Consider the following 22,775-nt stretch of genomic DNA (forward strand, 5'->3'; position numbering starts at 1 on the left):
CATGAGGTTACAGATTGTGGTGGAATACAATTCTGCTGCTGCTGATTGCCCACAGCGCCTCATGGATGCACAGTTTTGAGCTGCTAGATCTGTTCTGAATCTATCCCATTTAGCACGGTGGTAGTGCCACACAACACGATGGAGGGTGTCCTCAGTGTGAAGGCAGAACTTCGTCTCCACAATGACTGTGCGGTGGTCACTGCTACCAATAGTGTCATGGACAGATGCATCTGCGACAGGTAGATTGGTGAGGACGAGGTCAAGTAGGTTTTTCCCCTCGTGTTGGTTCTCTTACCACCCGTCGCAGGCCCAGATTGGCAGTTATGTCCTTCAGGAATCGGCCAGCTCGGTCAGTAGTGTTGCTACTGGGTCACTCTTGGTGATTGACATTGAAGTCCCCCACCCAGAGTACATTCTGTGTCCATGCTACTCTCAGTGCTTCTTCCAAGTGGTGTTCAACATGGAGGAGTACTGATTCATCAGCTGAGGGAGGGCGGTAGGTAGCAATCAGCAGGCGGTTTCCTTGCCCGTGCTTGACCTGAAGCCATGAGACTTCATGGGGTCCGGAGTCAATGTTGAGGACTCCCAGGGCCACTCCTTCCCAACTATATACCACTGTGCCAGTGGGATGGTGATGGAGGAGTCTGCGACATTGGCTGAAAGGTATGATTCTGTGAGTATGACTATTTCAGGCTGTTGTTGAAGTGCCTTACTTCTTAGCTCTGGGTAATGACTCAATACACACTTGGATTCGTCAGACGGACAGGCCTTTTATTTTCTCTTGCAAGGGGAATCAGCACCTCTACTCAAGGGGTGAGGCTACTATTCCAATGATACAGCGTAAGCGTTCCATATTTATACAGTGTAACAAACAAGTTTAATTGACATTCCTTTGTTCCTCAATCAGGATACATTTTAGATTAATCATTAGGTCTTATGACATATTGACAGAAGGATCCTGGACACATAAGTCAACCGTTAATCTATAACAGGGCATGAATCGTGTAACCGGAGGTCCTCTTTAATCATATATTGGGAGGCTAGCTTTGCTTACGGTCACAAGTTATCAGGTCACTGGTTACATCAAAGGAACTCATTATTTCACTTCTACATTCTCATTAGGTGGGCAGACATCTGTTCTTGGTTGTAGTCCGAGTACGTGCAATAGCTCTAGTTACACATCGACACTTGCCCAGTGTCAAGTCTGAAAACTTTTACCCAGCAAGCACTTGAAATTAACCCCTTATATCATGTAGATTTCCTCATTGTTGCTTGACTAGTCTGTGGGACAGCTCTCCCAATTTTGGCACAAGTCCCCAGATGTTGGTGAAGAGGACTTTGCAGGGTCGACTGGGCTGGGTGTGCCATTGTTGTGTCTATATCCGATGCCGAGATCGATGCCGGATGGTCCGTCGGGTTTTATTCTTATTGGTTTTTCGTAGCGGTATTTTACAACTGAGTGCCTTGCTAGGCCATTTCAGAGGGCAGTTAAGAGTCAACCACATTGCTGTGGGTCTGGAGTCACATATAGGCCAGAGTAGGTAAAGATGGCAGATTTCCTTCCATAAAGGACATCAGCTGAAATTGGTACCATTCTATTCTGAAGACATGCTAATTGTATTAACCTAAGCAGTGTAGAATATTTTAGTTTTAAATGAAATAGACATGTCCATTTTATTCCACTGATAACTTTTTTTTTATAAGGTCTTCATCTGTCATGATTTTTCTATTTTTGTCACTTATATAGGTATTATGGTGTATGTTTATGGCAATGGATCAGCAACCCAGATGTCTCAGTTCAAATCCCACCATGGGAAATTGTGAAATAATGAATCTGTGGCTAGTATCACAAAAATGACCATGAAAGCTGCTGAATTATTACCAAAACCCAACTGGTTCACAAATGTCTTTTTTGGGGAATGAAAGCTGTCACCTATCTGGTGTGGCATACATGTGACATAAGTTCACACTATGTGGATGACCTTTAATGCTCTCAGGTGGTCCAGCAAGACACTCAGTTATACACATGGATTGTTACAGAGGAGATGCATTACCACCTTAGGGCACTAGAGATCAGCAATAAATCCTGAGATTGCTTTTTTTAAAAAGCTCACATGCAGCATTTCTTTGACTGTGCTTGAATTTGCTGATCTATGGATTACGTGACCTGAGTAATTGTTATATTTGTCTAGATTCATTGACTCATTACATCTAATTATCTGATTTTATTGCTTTTGCTGTTGTCATTTGTCTGTAATTTTGTTCATTTAATATATTTCCCTAACATCGACCTGTAAGTGTCTACTTTTTTCCATTCTGATATTCAGACTATGGTATGTGTCTTGTTATACTTCTTTTAGCAGTTACCATAGATTGTAAATATTTTACAAATGTGTTTCATTAACACTTCAAACTTAAAGCAGTTTTAAAAATGTTTATAGGTGTGTCACAACAATCAGTGGACCATGTTCTTGAAGTTGTTGCTTATGAGGCACATCGCTTATTCCGTGACCGTATCGTGGGATCCAAAAACCTAATTGCATTTGACAACATTTTAATATCAGTTATCCGAGGAGATTGGGGATCAGATTTACTGGACAATATGACAGGTATTAACGTTTTGTAATTTTTCTGAATTTTCAGCTGAATTATAGGTACTAAATAGTGAAGAGAAGAATTCAGACAAATGCACAGTTTGTCTGCTCTTACCCAACAGTGTAATTTCAGGGCCATGGACTTTGCATAATAGAGTTTGGATAATTACAAGTCTACTGAACTATATTTACACTTTATATTACATTGTGTTCTTTAAGTCCGCATTTGAAATATCCTCTGAAATAAACTGAATAACTGAGTGCTATTATTGGATATTTCTTTTTGTAACATTTTCTTCTTTGTTTATTTTGTTTTTGTCTCTCTATCTTTGAGGCAGTTGTCTTCTCCACTCCTGCATTTCCTCTTTGATAATTGTACTCTCTTCATCAGTAGTGGTAGTATCAACTTGGCTCTTTAGAAATCTTGCCTTTGGGTCAGAATGTTGGGTTTGAACAGTTAACCAGGTCCTGAGCACTTAATCTAGACTAACACTTGAGTGCAATACTGAGGAAGCACTGTATTGTCAGAGGGAGCATTCTTCTGATTTGTCAAACCAATGCTCAGTCTGCCTGTACAGGTGGATATTAAAGATCCCAGGACACTAGTTGAAGAAGGGCAGGGAGTTCCTTTGGTGTCCTGGCCAACTTTCACTAACTGCCAAAAACAGACTAGCTGGTCATTTATCTCATGGTTGTTTAAATAACTCATTGTAATTGAAGTGCTTTGAGTCATTTGTGAAATGTGATGAGGTGATGTATAAAAATGTTTTTTCTTTAATTTTTCTTTAACTTTCTGACAAAGAAGCGAGAATGCTACCAACTGAACCAAGCTGACAATATTGATGGTGTAAAAGCACTGATTCAAACAAAGTTCTTAATATCTTAAATTGTATTGCCTATTCTGCAGTACATAGAAGGATCGCTTTGATTAGTAAAGCTCTTAATATTTAAATTACTTGGTGCAAAAGGATCTTTTAATGTCCACTTGAAACAATGGAGGCAGATATCCCTCAGTTTAACTTCCAACAATGCAGCATTCCTTTGGGACTGTACTGAAGTTATTAACTGCTCAAATCCTTATGTGAGGCTTTAAATAATAACCTGATTTAAGGTGAGAGTGCAGCAAATTGACATTCCATACATAAAACATTTCTAAAGTCACTGATTAATTTTACAAACTTAGCCCAACTTAAAAAAAAATGTTGTGAACAGATATAATACATGCCAAGAACTCAAATCTTCCTTTTATGTATGCTATATGGCTCCTATGTTGGAAGGTAAAATTTTAACTTTTTACTGACTGGAGTAAGATAAAAATATAATTAAAATATTTATGTATAATAACTACAATAGGATGTTTGATTATAAAGTAGTAATCTCACCTTGAGATTTGGAGGATATTATAAACCGGACAAATATTGAGCAGTTTTTAGCTGTCATCTTAACCCCAAGATCAATTCTGCCTTGGACAGGAACAAATATATGTATATGTTGTATATTGGAAGATAACATTTTATAGATATAGTGGAAAGGCTTTGTTTAAGCCTGTGGACCTTTTATGTATGTTTGTTTTTCTAAAAGGCTAGGAAAACCCCCAGGAATTTCACAGTTCATGTGTCTCGTGTCTGATCTGTAACCAAAATATTTTTGCATATTTTTTCAAAAGCTTGTTTCAATTAAAAATCTGATCTCTTTCTTCTTGAAGATTTGTTTTATGTAACTTGGGGAGCTTGGCATGAAGCTGGTTCTGTGACTGCTCCAGACCAGCCTTTACCTCCATATGGGAAGATGCTGGGAAAGTTAAGTTCTTCTGATTTGAAAGATGTTATCCAAAAGGTACTATTTTCTCTAAATACACTCACCACCAATGACCTATTTGCACTGCAAATTTTATTATTGAATAGTTCCATTGAGCAGTTGATTTTAGAGTAAATTATATGATTGCTGCCATACTGAAATTATATTAGCACTTTACCTATGCAGTTGTAGATATCACCTTATGACTGCATAGTCGGTGTAGTGTAAGTGTGGCACTAGAGGCCATCTTTGATCCTGTGCTGATTGCCTGTAAGAAGCAAAGAGAATTATGTTGTCACATTTTGTACTTTATTTAATAAATAAAGTTTTATTTACTTTAATGAATCGCAACCTACAAGAAGAAACATTTAATGATGGAAACATATGCTAACATCCAGTTCAACATTATATAATTTGGTGGACATAATCCACTGAATTCTTATTGTAGCCCTGCATATCCCTTTCTAAATAACTTGCCAAATAGAAACACAAGCAAAACAGCAAATAAGAAAAGGCAGGTGTTTTTCTCTATCCCAGCACAGGCCCACAATCTGCCATCAATGCTCCCTCCTGCTCCCTGAAGGTGAAAAATCAGATTTGGACAGCTATACGTAAGGAAATTTACAGCATAACTACTCTATCTCTTAATGATCTACTTTAAAGAACCTTCTTATCCCTTCCAAAATCTGGTGGTACTCTTCTGTCTTCCCTGCATTATAAAATACCAATCTCACCAGATCCATATACTCAAGGACCACGTGCACCTAGTGGGAATATGTAGGTGGTTTCTTTGGGGGGTCATGCCAAGATAATGAGCCTTATCACCACCGATAATGCTGGTAGAATCATTCTGCTTAAACATTGTGGAACTGTTAACTCTAATATTAATTCCAACAAATATATTTTAGGTTCATTATCAAAGGCACGCCCCCTGCCCTGGCTATTGTACCCTTCAGAAAATACAGAGCAAACCACAATATATAAAGAAAGGTGCACGCTTTAAGTCAGCTATCCTTTGAAGAATAACTCAATTTAGCTTTTCTATGTGAGGTATAGCAAAATCTATGATGACTGAATCAACCTAGTCTTTTTATAATGCTAGGTGCTAAACAAGCGTTTAAATTGTTGATCAGTTGAAGTGTGTGAATTTGAGACCTTGGTCTTTCTCCTGGAATTTTTGAATTCTGCAAATTACATTGCCTCCTACCTTATTAAATACCTTGTAGGCTTTTTCCACGAAGTGCAGTTTGTTAGCTTGTCACTGACTAACATTTACAAACTCAGACGGATCTGAAGACTGCCTATCATCCCAGAAGTAATCCATTACTGTCCCTCTAAGTTGCAAGAGCCCATAAAATTGCTTATGGAGCAATTTAGATTGGAACAATTTAAGAAAGCCTCCTCCAAATACTTCTTTTATACAGCCGATTCCTACTTTTGCTCAGTTATGAATCATTATTGGCCCATTGTATCTGCATTTTTCTACATTGAATAGCATCTGTAACCTATCTGCCCATCCTGCTGACCTCTCTTGTCCTTGTGTAGTTTTTCACTACCTTCGTCACAATTGGCCTTATCCCCCAATTTAGTGTCATCATTGTTTCTTGAATTTCTAAGTCTAGATCATTTATGTATATAGTAAATAATCACAGCTCCAAAATAGACCTCTGTGGAACACCACCTAACACATCTTTCCATTCTTTGAAACTTCCTTCCTCCAATCATCTATCTTACTCATGTGACCCTATTCCCCTTAATTGTATGTGCCATTATCTTTACTATCTTGTAAGTGGCATCAAAGAAAAATTGATGCAAACCACATCCATTGCATTTATTTTATCCCCTCTTATTTTCTCACAGAAATTTGTGCTAACTGGCTCTTGTTTCAACAACTGCTTAGTGATTTAATTCCATATTATAGACTCTAGCAGTTTACTAACAACTGAAGTTAAGCTAACTCGCTTATAATTTCCGGCTTATCCCTTTCACCTTTTTAGAAAATGGTGATTACACCTGCCACTCTCCAGTTCTCTGGCACAATTTTTTTTCCCACAGAATTTTAGAAAATTCTAGTGGGAATGTCCACAATTTCTTCCCTAACTTCTTTTGGGATTCTAGGATATAATCCATCAGGAGCCAGTGATTTGACTGTTGATATTGAGGTGGATTCCATCTCAGCAACAGAGAAATATTCACACGTTTATGTTCTGCTTGTTGCCTTCTATTATGGGTGGAAAACATCCATATAGGTCAGTGGCTGGAAAATCATATTGCTGACCTACACAAGGGAATGGAACTCTATGTCTGCCAATAGCCAGCAAAAATGGTAATTGCTGCTGTCAGAGGCAGTATTTACATTGTTCCACCTAAGCTACAGCCTCCGGAGGCACCAGAAACTCAAGTGAATCTTAGTGCTTCAGGAAGTAGTAATGGCACCTTGCAGCTTCTAAAGTAGTTGGGGTTGTTGCCATCGTTGGTACAGTATGGTAAACAAGATACTAGGGCCTAGAGATTCGTGAACGTCGCAAAAGCTGCTGGTGCCACCGCGGCCGGGTGTTAATGACTGCTGAAAATGGTGCCACTGACAGAACCGAAAAATTGGTGCTGTGGCCTAATTAACATTAGCCCAGCACTTAACTCACTGTGCAACGCCGTCCTGATGGATTTCGTCCTGGCAGGAGGCCCCAGAGTAGCGTGACCGAAGCATCATTCAGCTGGAACAGTCTGCACTGAAAGCAAGGTTGTCATTTCAGAAAGCAGTTTCGGTCTCTTAAAGGGGAACTGCCTTCTGAAATGAAAAAAATAAAAATCATGTAAAAATAGCCAGTTTTTAGCCCTTACAGCTCATCTGCATTCTGAAAGAAAAATTTACATCAAAAGGAATTCCTAAATGGGAGTCTTCTGCTCTTAAAGCTGAAGGGAATTGACAGGGTAGATGCTAAGAGGTTGTTTCCTCTGGCTGGAGTGTCTAGAACTAGGGGGCATAGTCTCAGGATAAGGGGTAGGCCATCTAAGACTGAAATGAGGAGGAATTTCTTCACTCAGAGGGTGGTGAATCTTTGGAATCCTCTGCCTCAGAGGGCTGTGAATGCTGAGTCTTTGAGTATATTCAAGGCTGAGATAGATAGATTTTTGGACTCTAGGGGAATGAAGGGATATGGAGATCGGGCGGGAAAGTGGAGTTGAGGTCGATGATCAGCCATGATCTTATTGAATGACGGAGCTGGCTCGAGGGGCCGTATGGCCTGCTCCTGCTCTTATTTCTTATGTTCTTATGTAATTCCTTTCTGCACCTAAAAAAATGGGAAAAGTGCTTCAGCACTAACACAAATGGCTCAGCAAGCCAGGGAAGGGACACCCAGGGTCTTGCACGCAGCACTCCAACTTTGTGCAGGGGTTCAACACCGCAAGAGAGGTCCTCTACCCACAGGGGCCAGGAGGCTCTCCAGAAAGAAGGATGTGGGACCACATCACCGAGGCCATCAGTGTTGTCCCCACGACCTGGCTCCAGTGCCCAAAGAAGCTTCATGACCTCAGGCCAGTGGTCAAGGTCAGTGAATGCATCTTCAAAAGCTGTCTCCTACTAACTGCACCACTAGCATCACACACCTCTGAATGCATGACTCTTTCCCCCCGCCCCCGGAATCATTCACCTACCAACAATTTGTACCAAACACGAGGCACACATCTCATTCCTAACTTCACCTCACCCCCTTGGAGGAGACGGTGCTGTCCATTCTTGGCAGGGGCATGGCTGAACCCTTGGCCAGCGGCGGGGCTGAAAGGATGCAAGATGCAAGTATCCTCATACATTATCCTCCTTCTTGCATGCACCTCTTGCTTTCCTGCCCTCCCCTCACCACAACGCCACCCTTGTGCCTTCCTCATTTCACACACCCAAGAAATGCAGCCTGCCCAGCCAGTAGTTGACCAAGAAGAGGGAGAGGAGAGTGAAGAAGAAGAAACACCGTCACTTGATTTGATACTCCCAGCCACCAGCTCCTCAAGGTCAACCATCAAGGCCATTTGCAGTGTCCCACACTGAAAGTCAACAGCCTTCCACCAGCCAAGCTGCAGCCACTGGAGTAGCACTGTGTGACATCAGTAGGATAGTCAAAGGCACACACAAGACAGTCACTAAGGGAATGCATAAGGGTGATGAGTTGATTTCTTGATGTCATATTGGATGGATAGATTTATAACGTTAGATTGGAAAGTTTGCTTTGTGGTGGCTTTTATTTCAGCATTGTGGCCAAGAGAACACTGTGATGGTCAGTAACTGAGGAAGGTAAGGTGTGGGACAAATGTTGAAAGAATTGGGGGTTGTGGTCACTGGTGCTGCAGGCGGATGATTCCATCTCGGATATCCCGACCAGAAATGGGCTGTCTGGGTTGCATTCTTCCTTCTGCTTCATGCTCTTTTGCTTCCTCCTCTTCTACTTCCTCCTCTCCTGCGTCTTCCTCTCCTGCATCTTCCTCTTTCCATTATGAGCAGATGCTGTAAATCTGAAATAAAAGTATAAAATGCTGGAAATACTCAGCAGGTCAGGCAGCATCTTGACCTGAGACGTGAACTCTGTTTCTCTCTCTGTGGATGCTGCCTGACCTGTGTTCTCAGAGGCCTTCCTTTACCATCTGTGGCCTTGCAAGCATCCAGCAGCACTCCCTGCACACTTAAAAAAACCTTTTAACATGTATTGCACCAAGCCACTACTGCAACAAAATAAAAAAGAAATCCAGTCCAAAAGCTTAAATGCAAACTTACCTGAAAGATGTGTGTGTCCCTTTAAGAGGTGCTGACAGCGTCTCTGTCAGTCTGCTGAACGTTGGGTTTTCATAGCGAGCTTAGGACCCAGCGCTGAACTCCACGCTAAGGTCGGAGTTTGCGGAGGTGACGTTAAGTTGGCGTTGCACGCCGACTGATGTCACCCATTCTTTCTTTAGATGTCCAGGGCCAGTGCTAAGACCCTCACCAAAATGGCGGCCACCAAGTTCCGTGCCAGAGAAGGGTGCCATTTTTTGCCAGGACAGTGGCGCAAACGGCTGGCAGTAAGTGGCCTAATTTCTAGGTCTAGGAGTTGAAGTCTGGGTGAGTGGCTCCACTTTATGTAAATAACGCATTAGGTGACAAACAGAAATGTGGCGTTAAACATTAAGTGGTTTACTGCTTTGTCTTGTCTTAGTTTCATCCCCTTATCTTTCCTACACTGCATAATCATTAAACAATATATGCACAAATCATACTGATAAAATATAAATTGTATGTTCAATGTTTGTGTGAGGCCAGTGATGAGCCTGAAAGAAACTGTAAGTCATCAACACAGACTTGATTTTGATGTGTTTTATCTAATAGTAGTCCTTATAACTTTTACTCGGGTATTGTCTCATCCAGCTACTGTATATTTTACAATACATGGACTTCCATAGAACCCAATATTATTTTACAGTTTCACCCTTCTAATCTTTTCTAATAGGGCATTGTTCAGTATGGGAGAGACAATAGGGAGCTGGAAATTTTGCTATTCCATGAGGTTTTGGATTACATGGCAAGAATAGACCGAGTGCTGAGTTGTCCTGGAGGTTCGCTGCTCCTAGCAGGACAAAGTGGTGTAGGTCGTAGGACGGCCACCTGTGTAGTCAGTCACATGCATGGAGCAACACTGTTTACACCCAAAATTTCCAGAGGTTATGAGATCAAACAGTTCAAAAATGATTTAAAAAATGTAAGTAAAAACATGCTATTTATTCATAACTTGTTTAACTGTAGGGTATTATGTTGCTATGAAATATACATAAATAATTTTGTTAGTTAGTGCAATGTTGACCAATGTATATAGCTGCATGACAGCAGTGATGCTTATTTGTTTTGAAATGTTTTTAAGTGATTATAGAAAATTTAAATCTGACATTTAAGCATATTAAATCAATGTCACTGTGCACTGAGGAATACTATTACTGTAGCACTATTCTTTATTGTATAAAACAAAGGTTAAACTTCTAACAATGGATTTTGGATTTACTTTCAATTCAGTCTCCCTTTGGATAGCCCAAAAATTAATCCAATGTTGCCTTCTAATTATGTCTAATATTGATTATCAAGTGACTGTAACATTAATGTTCTGGAATTCCATCCCTGTTCTATTTTTCTTACTGTTAGCAGCAGTTCTAATGTTGTTTCACATAAGGAAAAACTCCTTCAGTTTGTTGATCATTTAATGGCTTCACATTTCACTGTGCTTTTTTAATTTAGTAGAAATTAATCTATTCCCAGTTCTTTATGGCAAACATTTTGTACTTTTCTTCAGTCTTTTTGCATTGGTGTCGGTGTTCGGTTCTTGGCGCACAGTCTGCGCTTTCCTAGTTAAATTTCTTTGTTTAAATTTTTTTTTTTTTTTTTTTTTTTTATTAAACATCTCTGCAACACTGCTTAACAAAAGGTTTGCTTAAAAAATTAAGGGATTCTATTCAGAGCCTGCCTTCAAACTTGAATAATGGTACAGTGCATCCAGAATTTCTGCTAATTATGGTTTTTTGCTGATTATTTTGGGGATTTGAGAACAACATAAGAAATGCAAATAAAATAACCATTTAAAACACATTACAAATAGTAAAGATAGAAAGAAACATAGAAACATAGAAAAAATAGGAGCAGGAGTAGGCCATTCGGCCCTTCGAGCCTGCTCCGCCATTCAATATGATCGTGGCTGATCCTCTATCTCAATTCCATATTCCCGCTCTCTCCCCATACCCCTTGATGCCTTTTGCGTCTAGAAACCTATCTATTTCCTTCTTAAATATATTCAGTGACTTGGCCTCCACAGCCTTCTGTGGCAGAGAACTCCACAGGTTCACCACCCTCTGAGTGAAGAAATTTCTCCTCATCTCAGTCCTAAATGTCCAACCCCGTATCCTGAGACCCTTTGTTCTGGACCCCCCAGCCAGAGGAAACATCCTCCCTGCATCCAGTTTGTCTAGCCCTGTCAGAATATTATACGTTTCAATGAGATTAAACAGTGCCAAATTTCAACGTACAACATTTCATTTGTCACACATATGACAGACTGTATTTGCTGAATAAACAACACCTTAATTACAGAATAAATACATTTTTGTTTTTAAGCAAAGATGTTTAAGGAAAGAGTTGACGAGGTCATGCTTTACAGGAAACTTTCGTTTAAATGGCACCTAAATATCCGGAATCCTCTATTAACCGGCAAAATTCTCGCTCCGAAAACAACACCTCAATAACTGGCAATGTTGCCGAGTCCGAGTCTCCCGCGGTGGTCGAGTTATTCAGTGGGGGGTAGTTCTCCAAACTGCCACTACGCGGCCTCTTGGCGCTATCGGAAGTCGGAACACCTCAAAAACCCTGCATCAGGAGTCTGACTCTCCCACGCTGCCGATAGTCTCTTCTGATCCACCATTTTTCGGGGGTACAGTACTGTGTGTCTCATTGGATTGCATTATGGAAATCCCAAAAGTTGGTCCAAGCAAAAGGAAGAGAGTGGTGTTAACTTTAAAACAGAAAATCGATATATGCCAACGACTAGAAAGGGGAGAGAAGCGTATCAACATTATGAATGAATTCAAAATCGGTTTGTCAATAATCTACGACATTAAATCGCAGAAGGATAAGCTGCTCAAGTTTTATTCAAGCTCGGAGACATCTAAGAGTGTAGAGAAACGGCGTACGCTTCGTAAGCCTAAGCTTGAAGAGCTGGATACCGTGCTTTATGAGTGGTTTTCTCTTAAGCGTTCAGAGGGTGTTCCGATTTCCGGACCCATGCTAATCGAAAAAGCGAAGGATTTCTACGCAAAGATGGAGCTCACTGACAAGTGTGCTTTCTCTGATGGATGGCTAATGTGCTTCAAGGTACGGCACGGGATACGACGACTCGATATTTCCGGGGAGAAGAAATCAGCTGATCACGACGCCGCAGAAGAATACTGTGATTATTTCAATCGGATTGTGCAGCAACATGATTTGTCGCCAGCACAGCTATACAATGCCGATGAAACTGGCTTATTTTGGAAGTTTTTGCCAGAATCAACGCTTGCTGGGGCTAGTGAGGCTAATGCTTCAGGTTTCAAGAAAAATAAAGATCGTGTAACCGTGCTAACATGTGCGAACGCTGCTGGATCACACTGGGTTAAACTTCTTGTCATTGGGAAGTATAAAAATCCCCGTGCATTTAAAAATGTGAGGCACTTACTTGTTGAGTACAAAAAAGAAATGCTTGGATGGATAAGGAAATCTTTTTGAATTGGTTCCATCATATTTTTGTACCATCTGTGAGGGAACATTTCCATAGAATAGGGAAACCTGAAGATAGCAAATGCATTTTATTGCTTGATAATTGTAGAGCCCATCCGCATGAATCCGAGTTGGTTTCGGGAAATATTTTCACCATTTATTTGCCACCAAATGTAACTTCTCTCATACAACCCATGGACCAGGGCGTTATCCAAAATCTCAAGTGTCGTTACAAGAAAGACTTCCTACGTAAACTGATAAGCCAAGATGACAATACAGGTATTCACGCATTTCAGAAGGAATACAATCTTAAAGATGCCATCTTTAATGTTGCATGTTCCTGGAACTTGGTGAAAGGTCACACTTTGAGACAAGCCTGGCGCAAATTGTGGCCTTCTGTAATGTTTGCTGAAGGTTCTTCTTCAGAGGAGGAATTTCATGGGTTCAATATTCGTCCGAGGAGGACTACAGTAATGGAAATGGCTGGCATGGTGAAAAATGTAGGCCCAGGAAACCCTCTATGTCACCTCAGTGAATGTGATATTGAGCAGTGGGTTGATGCAGATAGAGAAGTTGCTGTTGTGCATATGCTAAGTGATGATGAAATAATGGAGAATGTTTTGAATCCAAAGAAAGAAAAGGAAAGTGAGATGGAAACTGAAGAGGATGAGATTTCTTGGGCTAAAGCTGCAGAAGATTTTGTTTCATTACTTAAATTTGCTGAAAGCCATTCTTGCTATTCTGCCCAAGAAGTTATGCACCTCCATATTCTGCATTCCACCTTTCTACAAAGAAGGCAAGAGTCCACTAAGCAAGCAGACATCCGGGACATGTTTAGGAAAGCTTCCAAAAGAGTTGAAGCAGTGGAAGTGCCTGAAGAATCTGTTGAACTGCATGATCCTGATAACCCAGCTGACATGGATATTCCTGATGAACCAGTTGGCTTGGAATAAGTGTACAGTCAACCACCGTACTTTATACTGTACTGTACAGTCGTTTATAAGTTTTGGTTTACTGTTAAGTAATTAAAGAGTTATGGATTACCATCAACTGGCAGTACTGTACTTAATCAAGCATCTTTCACCATCCATTTAACACAACATTCTGTAGGTGAGTACCCAATTATTGTATACTGCACATTTCTTGATTTTTTAATTTTTTCTTTGTTAAAAATAGCCTGGGTAGATAACCCGCTCAGTCATCCAGAATTTTTGATAAACCGGCAACACGCCGGTCCTGTCGGTGCCGGATACCAAAAAGTTTCCTGTACCTTGTTTTGATGTATTACACAAAACCAAATTATAGTTATTTTGTCTGCTCCTGAAATGGTTTCTGGAGGTTTGTGGCCTCAGTAGTCATCTTCAAGACACATTGGAGCAATGTTTACAAACAACAAATCCTAGCATGCTTTATAAACGGTCAGTCTTTTTGTTAATGTAATAAATTTGTTGGAGGCTCCCAAACTTACTGGCGTCAGATGAAGACACTAACCAGCAGCCTGCAGCTCCCAGCATGCTCCCGTGTCTATAACTTCCAAATTTTTTAATGATTGACAGCAACACTGTCAAATCACAGTGCATGCCAAGATGAAAGCCGCACTCCATCCAGTTGAAAATTACTGAGCATGAATTCACCAGGCACCACTCCCAGGGAAACCACTTTAGGGCAGTAAACATAACTGGATTCTTTTGTGTAAAGTATCAGACAATTTTTTCTGAGGTAATTTACCTGAAAAAAATGGTTTAAGTTACTGTAAAGAAGGGGTTGTTTGCAGCATGTGTGAAAAATGGAACTTTAACAATGAAAACAACAACTTGCATTTATATTGCACCTTTAATGTAAAGAATGTCTGCTTCACGGATAGACTTATGGAAAATGAACACTGGGCAAGCGCAGGAGAGGTTGAGAGGGATGACTAAGGTTTGGTTGAAAAGATGGGTTTTGGGGATGTATTTGAAGTATTAAAGCAAGGCCAAGAAGCAGTACAACTAGGGAGGGAATTCCAGAGAGTAGAACATAGGCAGCTGAAGGCTGGGTGATGGACGGGGGTTTACAAAGGTACCGGAGTCGGAGGAACAATGTGTTCATGGGTGGGGGAGGTTACAGAGATATGTTGGAGCAAGGCCACAGTGGTATTTAAAGTGCATCAGCAGCAGGGGCTGTGGACACTGTTCAGGAGATTGAAACATACAGTCCTAATGGAGAGGTTCTGGGGTCTGGAGCTCAGCTCAGGACTCCAAGCTTGCAAAGAGTCTGATTCAGCCTGAGACAATGACCAGAGATAGGGATGGAATCGATTGCAGGGGATCGGAATTCGTGGCCTGGACTGAGGACTGCCAAAGACATAGATTAAATGAATGGGAAGAAAGACGGCCGATACAGTTTAACTTACATTGTGACACTTTGGTAGTATACTTTTGAGGTGAGAATAGCAGATGGGACTATAATCTACATGAGATGCCATAATGTGGGGAGTGGATAACAAGTCCAGCTGAGGCAGGGGTGGAATCGGGCGATGTTACAGAGGTAGAAGTAGGCGGTCTTCGTGATGGAGCGGTTATGTGATCAGAAGCTCATCTCGGCGTCAAATACGACACCAAGGTTGCAAACCGTCTGGTTCAGCCTCAGACAGTTGTCAGGGAGAGGGATTGAGTTGGTGGCGAGGGAACTGAGTTCGTGGTGAGGACTGAAGATAATGGCTTCGGTCTTCCAATATTTAGTTGGAGGAAATTTCTGCTCATCCAGTCCTGGATGTCGGACAAGCAGTTTGACAAGGAGGGAAATTATTAAAATAGAAAATATCTACTTGAAATTAACTTAACTCTTTGGTGACAGTCTATTCTAGTTAGAAGACATGATGAGGCACCCCTCCAGCCATGTCACTTTTAATTATTAATCATGCATTGTATATTATCTTCACTTGGAAGCTTTAGTAACAGGTTGGCTGTTATTGCACTCAGCAGCCTATTAATGTTTTTTTAACTTGACCTGTTGGAATTTGTTCTGTGCGTAGCATGTAAGCATTTCCCTGTTGCATTGTTCATCATTTAACTTTCCCTCTAGGTGATGCAGCTTGCAGGTCTTGATGGACATCAGGTTGTGTTGCTCTTGGAGGACTACCAGTTTGTGCATGCTCAGTTCCTTGAGATGGTGAACAGCCTCCTGTCTTCAGGTCTGTATCTAAGTTGTAATTATATGAAATAATAATTAAAGGTCAGCAACCTTTGAGCTATTGTCTGCTGAAGAACTATTGCACTTTAATTTGTAAATATATTTCAATGAATAAAGTGTATTCCTTTTCTTTGGGATGATATTATGTGCTTGTGTATATCTATCTAGTAGTTTCTGTAGCAGACCTGTAACACATTTGGTCCATCTTCAGGCTACAGCCTACTCAGTGTTTTTAACATACTAAATGCTTGACCTGGTATACTACTCCAAATGAAGTTTATTAAATTAAGGAACCAATAAAGCGATGTTGGTGCCATTACTGCTGCTGAGCATTGGATGCAGACAACCTTTCTTTCTATTGGGCAGTGTACCAGCTGTGCATTAGCGTACAATAATCTGTTGGGGAAGCGCCTGTGGTGTTAAACAAACTGACGGCTCCTTAATTCTATCTGAGCAGCTAAACAGCAGTACAAAAGCTCAGTGCCCAAACGAAGTGAGCAATGGATGGTAGGCGCATTAAATAATGTTGCGTTCTCTTTCTTAAAAGTGAGTCTTTTGATAAACGTGGAAGGTAGTTGTATTTTCAGCCAGCGATTTTACTGCTTGTTTGCTGTTTTCATTTCCATTACTCCTAAAGCTATTCACACTTAACATATGATTAACATGCATTTTTCTCTCTATAGGTGCCAATGAAGCTCCTGCATATTTCTGTTTTTGTTATAGCAGGATATAGTACTTAGTAAGGATCGAATAGATATGAAAACAGGGGGCTGTAGAACTCTATGATGGTCACTTTGGAGGCAAGGGAAGTAAATTCTATAGGAAAGGGAAAACTACCAAGTGGAATAATCTGGCTGAAGGTTTATAATGCAACGGGAGTTAAAACAACAGTACAGATTTGTTACAGACTGGCAGTTCAGAATAGAAATGAGGACAGAATACTTTATGGAGGTGAAGAGGAGAATATATGAAAAAAGGGCTATATTAATGACTGATATTAATCAACTGATAAAAATTGGGAATGCATAAGTGATTTTGGTCAGATTTTCGGGCAAAAATGACTAACTGATTAGAAAAAAGAATTGAGATCTGGAACACCAGATCTCATCCATTTAGCACATTGCACACTTCCCATGGGTGATTTTATTTCTGCAAGAATTTAGCCCCAATTTTAACTTGGGACCAGAGTCGGGCAGGCAGGGGCTGAGGCCAACAACGAAGTGCCCTGACCTCAGAACCTGAGATCCGGGAGATTTTCACTCCTGGGCTTCGTTTGCATAACCTCAGTCAGTCTCCCGCCCACAACTGGTGGGAAGCAGCAGTTGTCTGGCGGGCAGGAGCATAATGTCGTTGCTGTCATTTAACTGCCACTTGTTGTGGCACAGCCACTTTTTCCCAACAGCTGGAATAGTGCCATAATTGGTTCCCCCATGGGAATCCCCTCATCTCTGTGCTTTTTGGAGCAGGAAGTGTAGGACTGATGGAGGGTTGAATCAGAACTGCTATGTGCCTATTTACTAGTATTGTTACACCTGCATTTACAGACCGAGATGTAGATACCTATAATTATCAGAAGAGCAATGCTTGTGCAAGCTGCGATTCACAAGGGAGCTGTGAAAGAACTGTACAGATTGCTGCAAATTGAAGTGCTGCCGAGCATATCCACATGCATTCCATTTGTCAGTGCCTGTGAAAGTCACAACAGTTCCTATGGTGACACCAACTACATCAGTTAATCTGCAGTACATAGATGTATAAAGCAAGTGGTGGGTGCTTTTTCTGTGTGAGCAGGCAATTTCCTTCCCCATGGACAAGTAAAGCAACATTAGAGAACTTGGCAATTTTTACCAATTGGCTAGATTCCCGTAGATGCAGATTGCATCTATGTAGCCTGGCATTCTCCATTGCACAATACAACTACCTTGTAAATCAAAAATGATTCCACTTTCTGAATATTCAGCATGTTTGTGATGAGCAGTACTGGATTGTCCAAGTCAATGCTTGTTTCCCAGGCACGATGCCTTCATTGTAAGTCACCAATATTTGACCCAAAAAGGCAAGCCTTGTGGAGGCTCCTGGATGATCAAGGCTATCCCCTGGAACCATGGTTCATGACATCTCTGCGTTATCCCAAGACACAAGCTAAACATAGGTATATGAAGTGTATACATCCACACGAGAAATCTTAGCCAGCTGTGCTGTATGATACCCCCAGTTCTATCCAGTGTGATGCAGCACAGCCGGCTAAGATTTCAAGGATCATAGTATTGTGCTGTATGCTGCACAACTTCCATTTGCAAAGAGACAACATCATGGAGACCCTGGAAGAGGAAGACACCCTTCAGCAGAAGGAGGACCAGCATGAAGAGCAGGAGGAGGACTCTGAAGAGGCTGCAGTCCTTTTTGTATCTTCCCCATGCCTTCTGTTCATCATCTACTGTGCCTTAACTCTGGCACTGAGTTTCTAGAACTTTCATTTCTGCCAGCTGTGCAGGCTTTGGAGGAGGCTGGCAGAAGGATTTGAAGTGGAAAGCAGCACTATCCTTGCCCATTGCAGCCATGTCTCTACTGCTGGACACATCATGACCACTCATTACCATGACGGCACAGCAAATGATGGCAGTGAGATCAGTAAAGATTTCCCCCTTGGATTCTATAGCTGATAATCAAGCCTATCAAAGCTGGAAAAGTTAGCTCATTCACACTTCTATGTAAGATTCTGTGGGAGAAGTACCAACTATGCTTAGGGCCTCTGGCATGGTGGGCTCTGCTGCAGATGGCTCTGGAGTTGCTACCTGTTCCATGATCAACTGCATATTGCTAAACCATCCGATGCACATGCAGCTAGTGGACATCTTTACCCGAGCTACCATCTGCAGCACACCGGCCCCCTATTACTGCACCAACTCTCAATGCTCAGAAAGCATCCTTGAATGGAATGATGCTTAAATGGGAAAGAAATGAAAATGGAAAAGAAGATTCTAGACTGGAAAAGAAAAATAGATTACCTACCTTGTGGGATAATCTTCGTTCTTTCACGTGAAATGCACCCTTCACACTTCCAATTTCTTCCACTCACCCCTGAAGGTGCTGCGAGATTTGTTTTGGTTTGGTCAGAGCATTTATTATAAAAGTCAGGTATGGATGAGCTTCAGATCAAGATTAGTGATATTATGCAGATCCTGTGTGTGATGTGTGCGCCAACATGATGTTATGGTGCAATTTGAAATTTCTGCGCAAGCTTAGCACAATGAAGAGGATCCAGCATAGTCTTTCAGTATCTGATTTGGTCAAGGTTTCGTCATCTGGATTCATTTATGATCGACTGTCTCTCCATTATGTGGATATAAAGAAAGAACCTGCATTTATATAGTGCCTTTCATGACCTCAGGTCGTCCCAAAGCGCTTCACAACCAATTAAGTATGTTTGAATTGTAGTTACTGTTGTAATGAAGGGAAACACAGCAGCCAATTTGCACACAGCAAAGTCTCACAAACAACATTAAGGCAAATGACTAGATAATCTATTTTAGAAATGTTAGTAAAGACACCAGGAGAACTCCCCTGCTCCTCTTCAAATAGTGGCATGGGATCTGTTAGCATTCAACTGTTAGTCAATCTCCTTCCTTCTATGGTTTACAAAGACACACACGAGACGCTTGATGGTGGAATATATGGAGCAGACTTTATTGATATCTAGTATAGGTGATCGGTCCAACAAGACACAGAAAGGCTTTCGGTTTCTAGTTCTATCTTTCAAGCCCTCTGAAGAACTGTTGAAAACCATGCTCCTTTATACACCATATTTTGCCTACATCAAAGGTACATGTCACTGATAAGGCTTCACGTCATATCTGTTCCTGAATCCCTTGAAAACAGTCTATTCATGTGAACACTTGTCGTTGTTTGCTCCAAAGCTACTTACCTCAAACAAGACTTCCTGACTTAACTGTTCTCGAATCCTTTGAGTAGTAGTTTTATTAACCGTTATCTTTCTATACTATAGTTAATGGATCCCTCTACCTATGGTTATTACATTAGCCACGAAAGTTGTACTTTAATCACGCATGGCTGACGTCATTACTGTCACTTATTCCCTTGCACAAGCATTTCTCATATATGACACTCAGACACTATATCAGAAGACAAGCCATGCTTTCTTCTCATGGCACTTTGAAGCCATCTTGTTTATCTTGGAAAGCTTGTTGCTCCAAGATACAAAGAAGTTTGATTATTAACTCTTAACTCCCCAAGATGTCCAGCATACAACTCTCCAACATGTCCAACAACGTCAACCTGAGAGAGCAGACAGGAATTTGGTTTAACGTCTCATCCGAAAGACAGCACCTCTAACAGTGCAGCACTCCCTCAGTATTGTGCTGTAATGTCTGCCAAGCTTATGTGCTCAGGTTTCTGGAATGGGGCTTGAACTTTGCTTCGGAGTTGTGAGCTCTACCCCTGAGCCAATGCTGACACTTGCATGCAAATTCTTTCCTTTCCCTTTGATTTCTGAAATGATTATAATAGGGCTCAGGAGAGAAGGAATAAAAATCATCGCTGTTACATAATACTGACCCAACTAGTCTTGATCCTAAATCACTTTTAACTGCCTATAAAGCTCCTTTCTCACCTTTAAAAGGAACATGATTGAATTCCTAAGCAGAGGTCCAGATTCTACATCCAGCTGCTCTTTCTTGTGGTTGAGAGACTGGCTCTTTTTCCAGTTCCTTGGGTGAACATGAAGAATACAAGAACATATGTCAAGGCTAGCTTTGAGATAGTGAGATTACTTAGTGCAGTAACTTCTATTATCCAAATGAGGATCCTATAATATACACACATTTTTGTTTAGCACTCAATACATATGCTGTATATTTTTTATCTTTCAAATTTAGCTATACACAGTTACACTTCAACTGTGTAGATGCACCATATATGTAAAATAAACCGGTGCCTAACATAATGGTTGTATATATATTTTTTTACTCCTGTCAGGTGAAGTGCCTGGGCTGTATACACCAGAAGAACTGGAACCAATCCTGTCACCTTTAAAAGACCAGGCCTCACAAGATGGATTCACTGGACCCATATTTAATTACTTCTCATATAGTGAGTAAAATTTAAGTCAACATTTTTATGCTACAACAGTGTACAGTAGTGCAGTTGTTATGGTACTGGACTAGCAACCCATGTGTTCAGATTCCACCATGGAAAGTTGTGAAATTGAATTCAATAAATCTGGTAATTTGTGGGCAGGCACCAGAAAAAGTAATTGTAAAAATTCAGCTATACACTAATGTCCATCAGGGAAAGGAACCTGCTACCTGTTCCTGGTCTAGTCTACATGCGAACACCAGTCTGATACCATATGGTTGACTCTTCATGCCCTCATGGCAATTAGGGATGGCCAATAAATGATTCCTTGCCAGTGTCTCCCACAGCACAAGAGCAAATGAAAAAAAAAAACTAAAATTGATATTCCTTAGAATTTAAAATGTGTTATATATGTGTGTGCGTGTAAAAACCGACCTGCGATAAAATTGGAGAATTCACAGCTCAAAGTGGCACCTGTGTTGGCTCTCTGAAAGAGCCATCCACTAAGTCTCATTTCCCTGCCCTTTTGGCATATCCTTTAAGTAAGAAAAACAATTAAAATGTGTATCCACGTTATTTATGCTATTCTTTTAGAATTTAAAGTTCTTTTTATGCTTTTCACAATTATGGATTATTTTATTTATGTAATTTTAAAGATCAATTATTCTGCTCTTTTGAAAAGATGTCTCTGTTAGCACCACATTTCAGTCTACCCTAACTCTACAACTTTCCATCCATTGTTTCTGAATTTTATAGTAGACAAATAAAAGAAAGCATTTTTAAGGTTTTAGAATTAGAGGATTTATCATAAATAATATGCTGAAAAAAGAATGCCAATTTTAATGTCACATAGAGTATTTAATTATCTCATGAAGTAAGTGGAGATACTCATTGCTAAAGAATACACAGGTGTGTAAGACCTGATATTCTGAAATAGAAATCTTATTAATTGGTTATTGACACCTTTTACTTGTGGAACACATTTTGTACTGTACATCTTGCTATTTCTATCATCCAATCTAGATTAATTTAGCCAACTATGTAAATTGTTCAAAGTCAGTTACTAGTGTGGATATTGTTCTAATGCTTCTCCGTAGATCATGCAAACTGTTTCTCATTGCAACTTTGTGCAGAAGAATTAAATTCACTGACATTCTTAATGTAAAAATAAAATGCTGCAGAGAGTCATAAAGCTAAGGATTTGGCTCCATGACTCAACAAAAAAGAAAGTCTATTTTTTTTAAAAATTGGAGTTACCCATTGTACAGAATTTCAGTCATGTGTAATGGTACAATTTCAACTTAAACCTATTTTATATTTATTTACATTTGTTCAGCCTTCCTTTGTTCACTCCTGCAATATGCTCTATTTTGTTCAGAGTTTTTTTTGTGAATTTAGTTCTTCATCTCACTAAATGGATTTGCAAGATGACATTCAAAGAACTGTAGAGGGAGGGTTAAGGTTGTTTGCTGTTTATGGCAGTCTAACGTCATCTGAGCCTACGGCGATGTCCTTAAATAATGTGATTGGTTGGTGGCCTAACTGAAAGTCAGGAGACTGTTCCCTCTGTGGAATGTGGTTGAATTATGTACATTTTGCACTTCTCTAGCCTCTTGATGGCACATAAGACTGTTATAACGGGATGGCAGGAAAATGTGGGAATTGAACTTAGGAGCCAGCTACTGTTTTAGGCAATGCAAGGACTAGCATTGGGCATGGGGTCCATCTGGATGTTGGTTTGCTATAGCTATTGGAGACTGTTTAAAGTTTTTTTTATCTAGATCTAACTATATGAACTTTTTATTTTACAGTGAAATACTGCTTCCTACATTTATCTTTTTCTTCAAACAGTTAAGCCTCAGTGT

The 22,775-nt window shown here is 40.5% G+C and overlaps 1 protein-coding gene across 6 annotated transcripts in view; it reads left to right on the top strand.

The window, feature by feature from the left end:
* dync2h1 (dynein cytoplasmic 2 heavy chain 1) overlaps positions 1-22,775 on the top strand; it is a 996,931-nt gene that overhangs the window by 271,371 nt on the left and 702,785 nt on the right. For all 6 annotated transcript variants that reach the window (XM_085999037.1, XM_085999042.1, XM_085999039.1 and 3 more), the window contains 5 exons: positions 2,442-2,609; positions 4,300-4,430; positions 9,866-10,114; positions 15,709-15,817; positions 20,812-20,925. In XM_085999037.1, the coding sequence (XP_085855163.1) occupies positions 2,442-2,609; positions 4,300-4,430; positions 9,866-10,114; positions 15,709-15,817; positions 20,812-20,925 (771 nt within the window). The remainder of the gene's footprint in view (positions 1-2,441; positions 2,610-4,299; positions 4,431-9,865; positions 10,115-15,708; positions 15,818-20,811; positions 20,926-22,775) is intronic.

This window comes from Somniosus microcephalus, chromosome 10 (genome assembly GCF_052327205.1).
Source record: "Somniosus microcephalus isolate GS21.2 chromosome 10, FLI_Smic_1.0, whole genome shotgun sequence".
Lineage (NCBI taxonomy): Eukaryota > Metazoa > Chordata > Chondrichthyes > Squaliformes > Somniosidae > Somniosus > Somniosus microcephalus.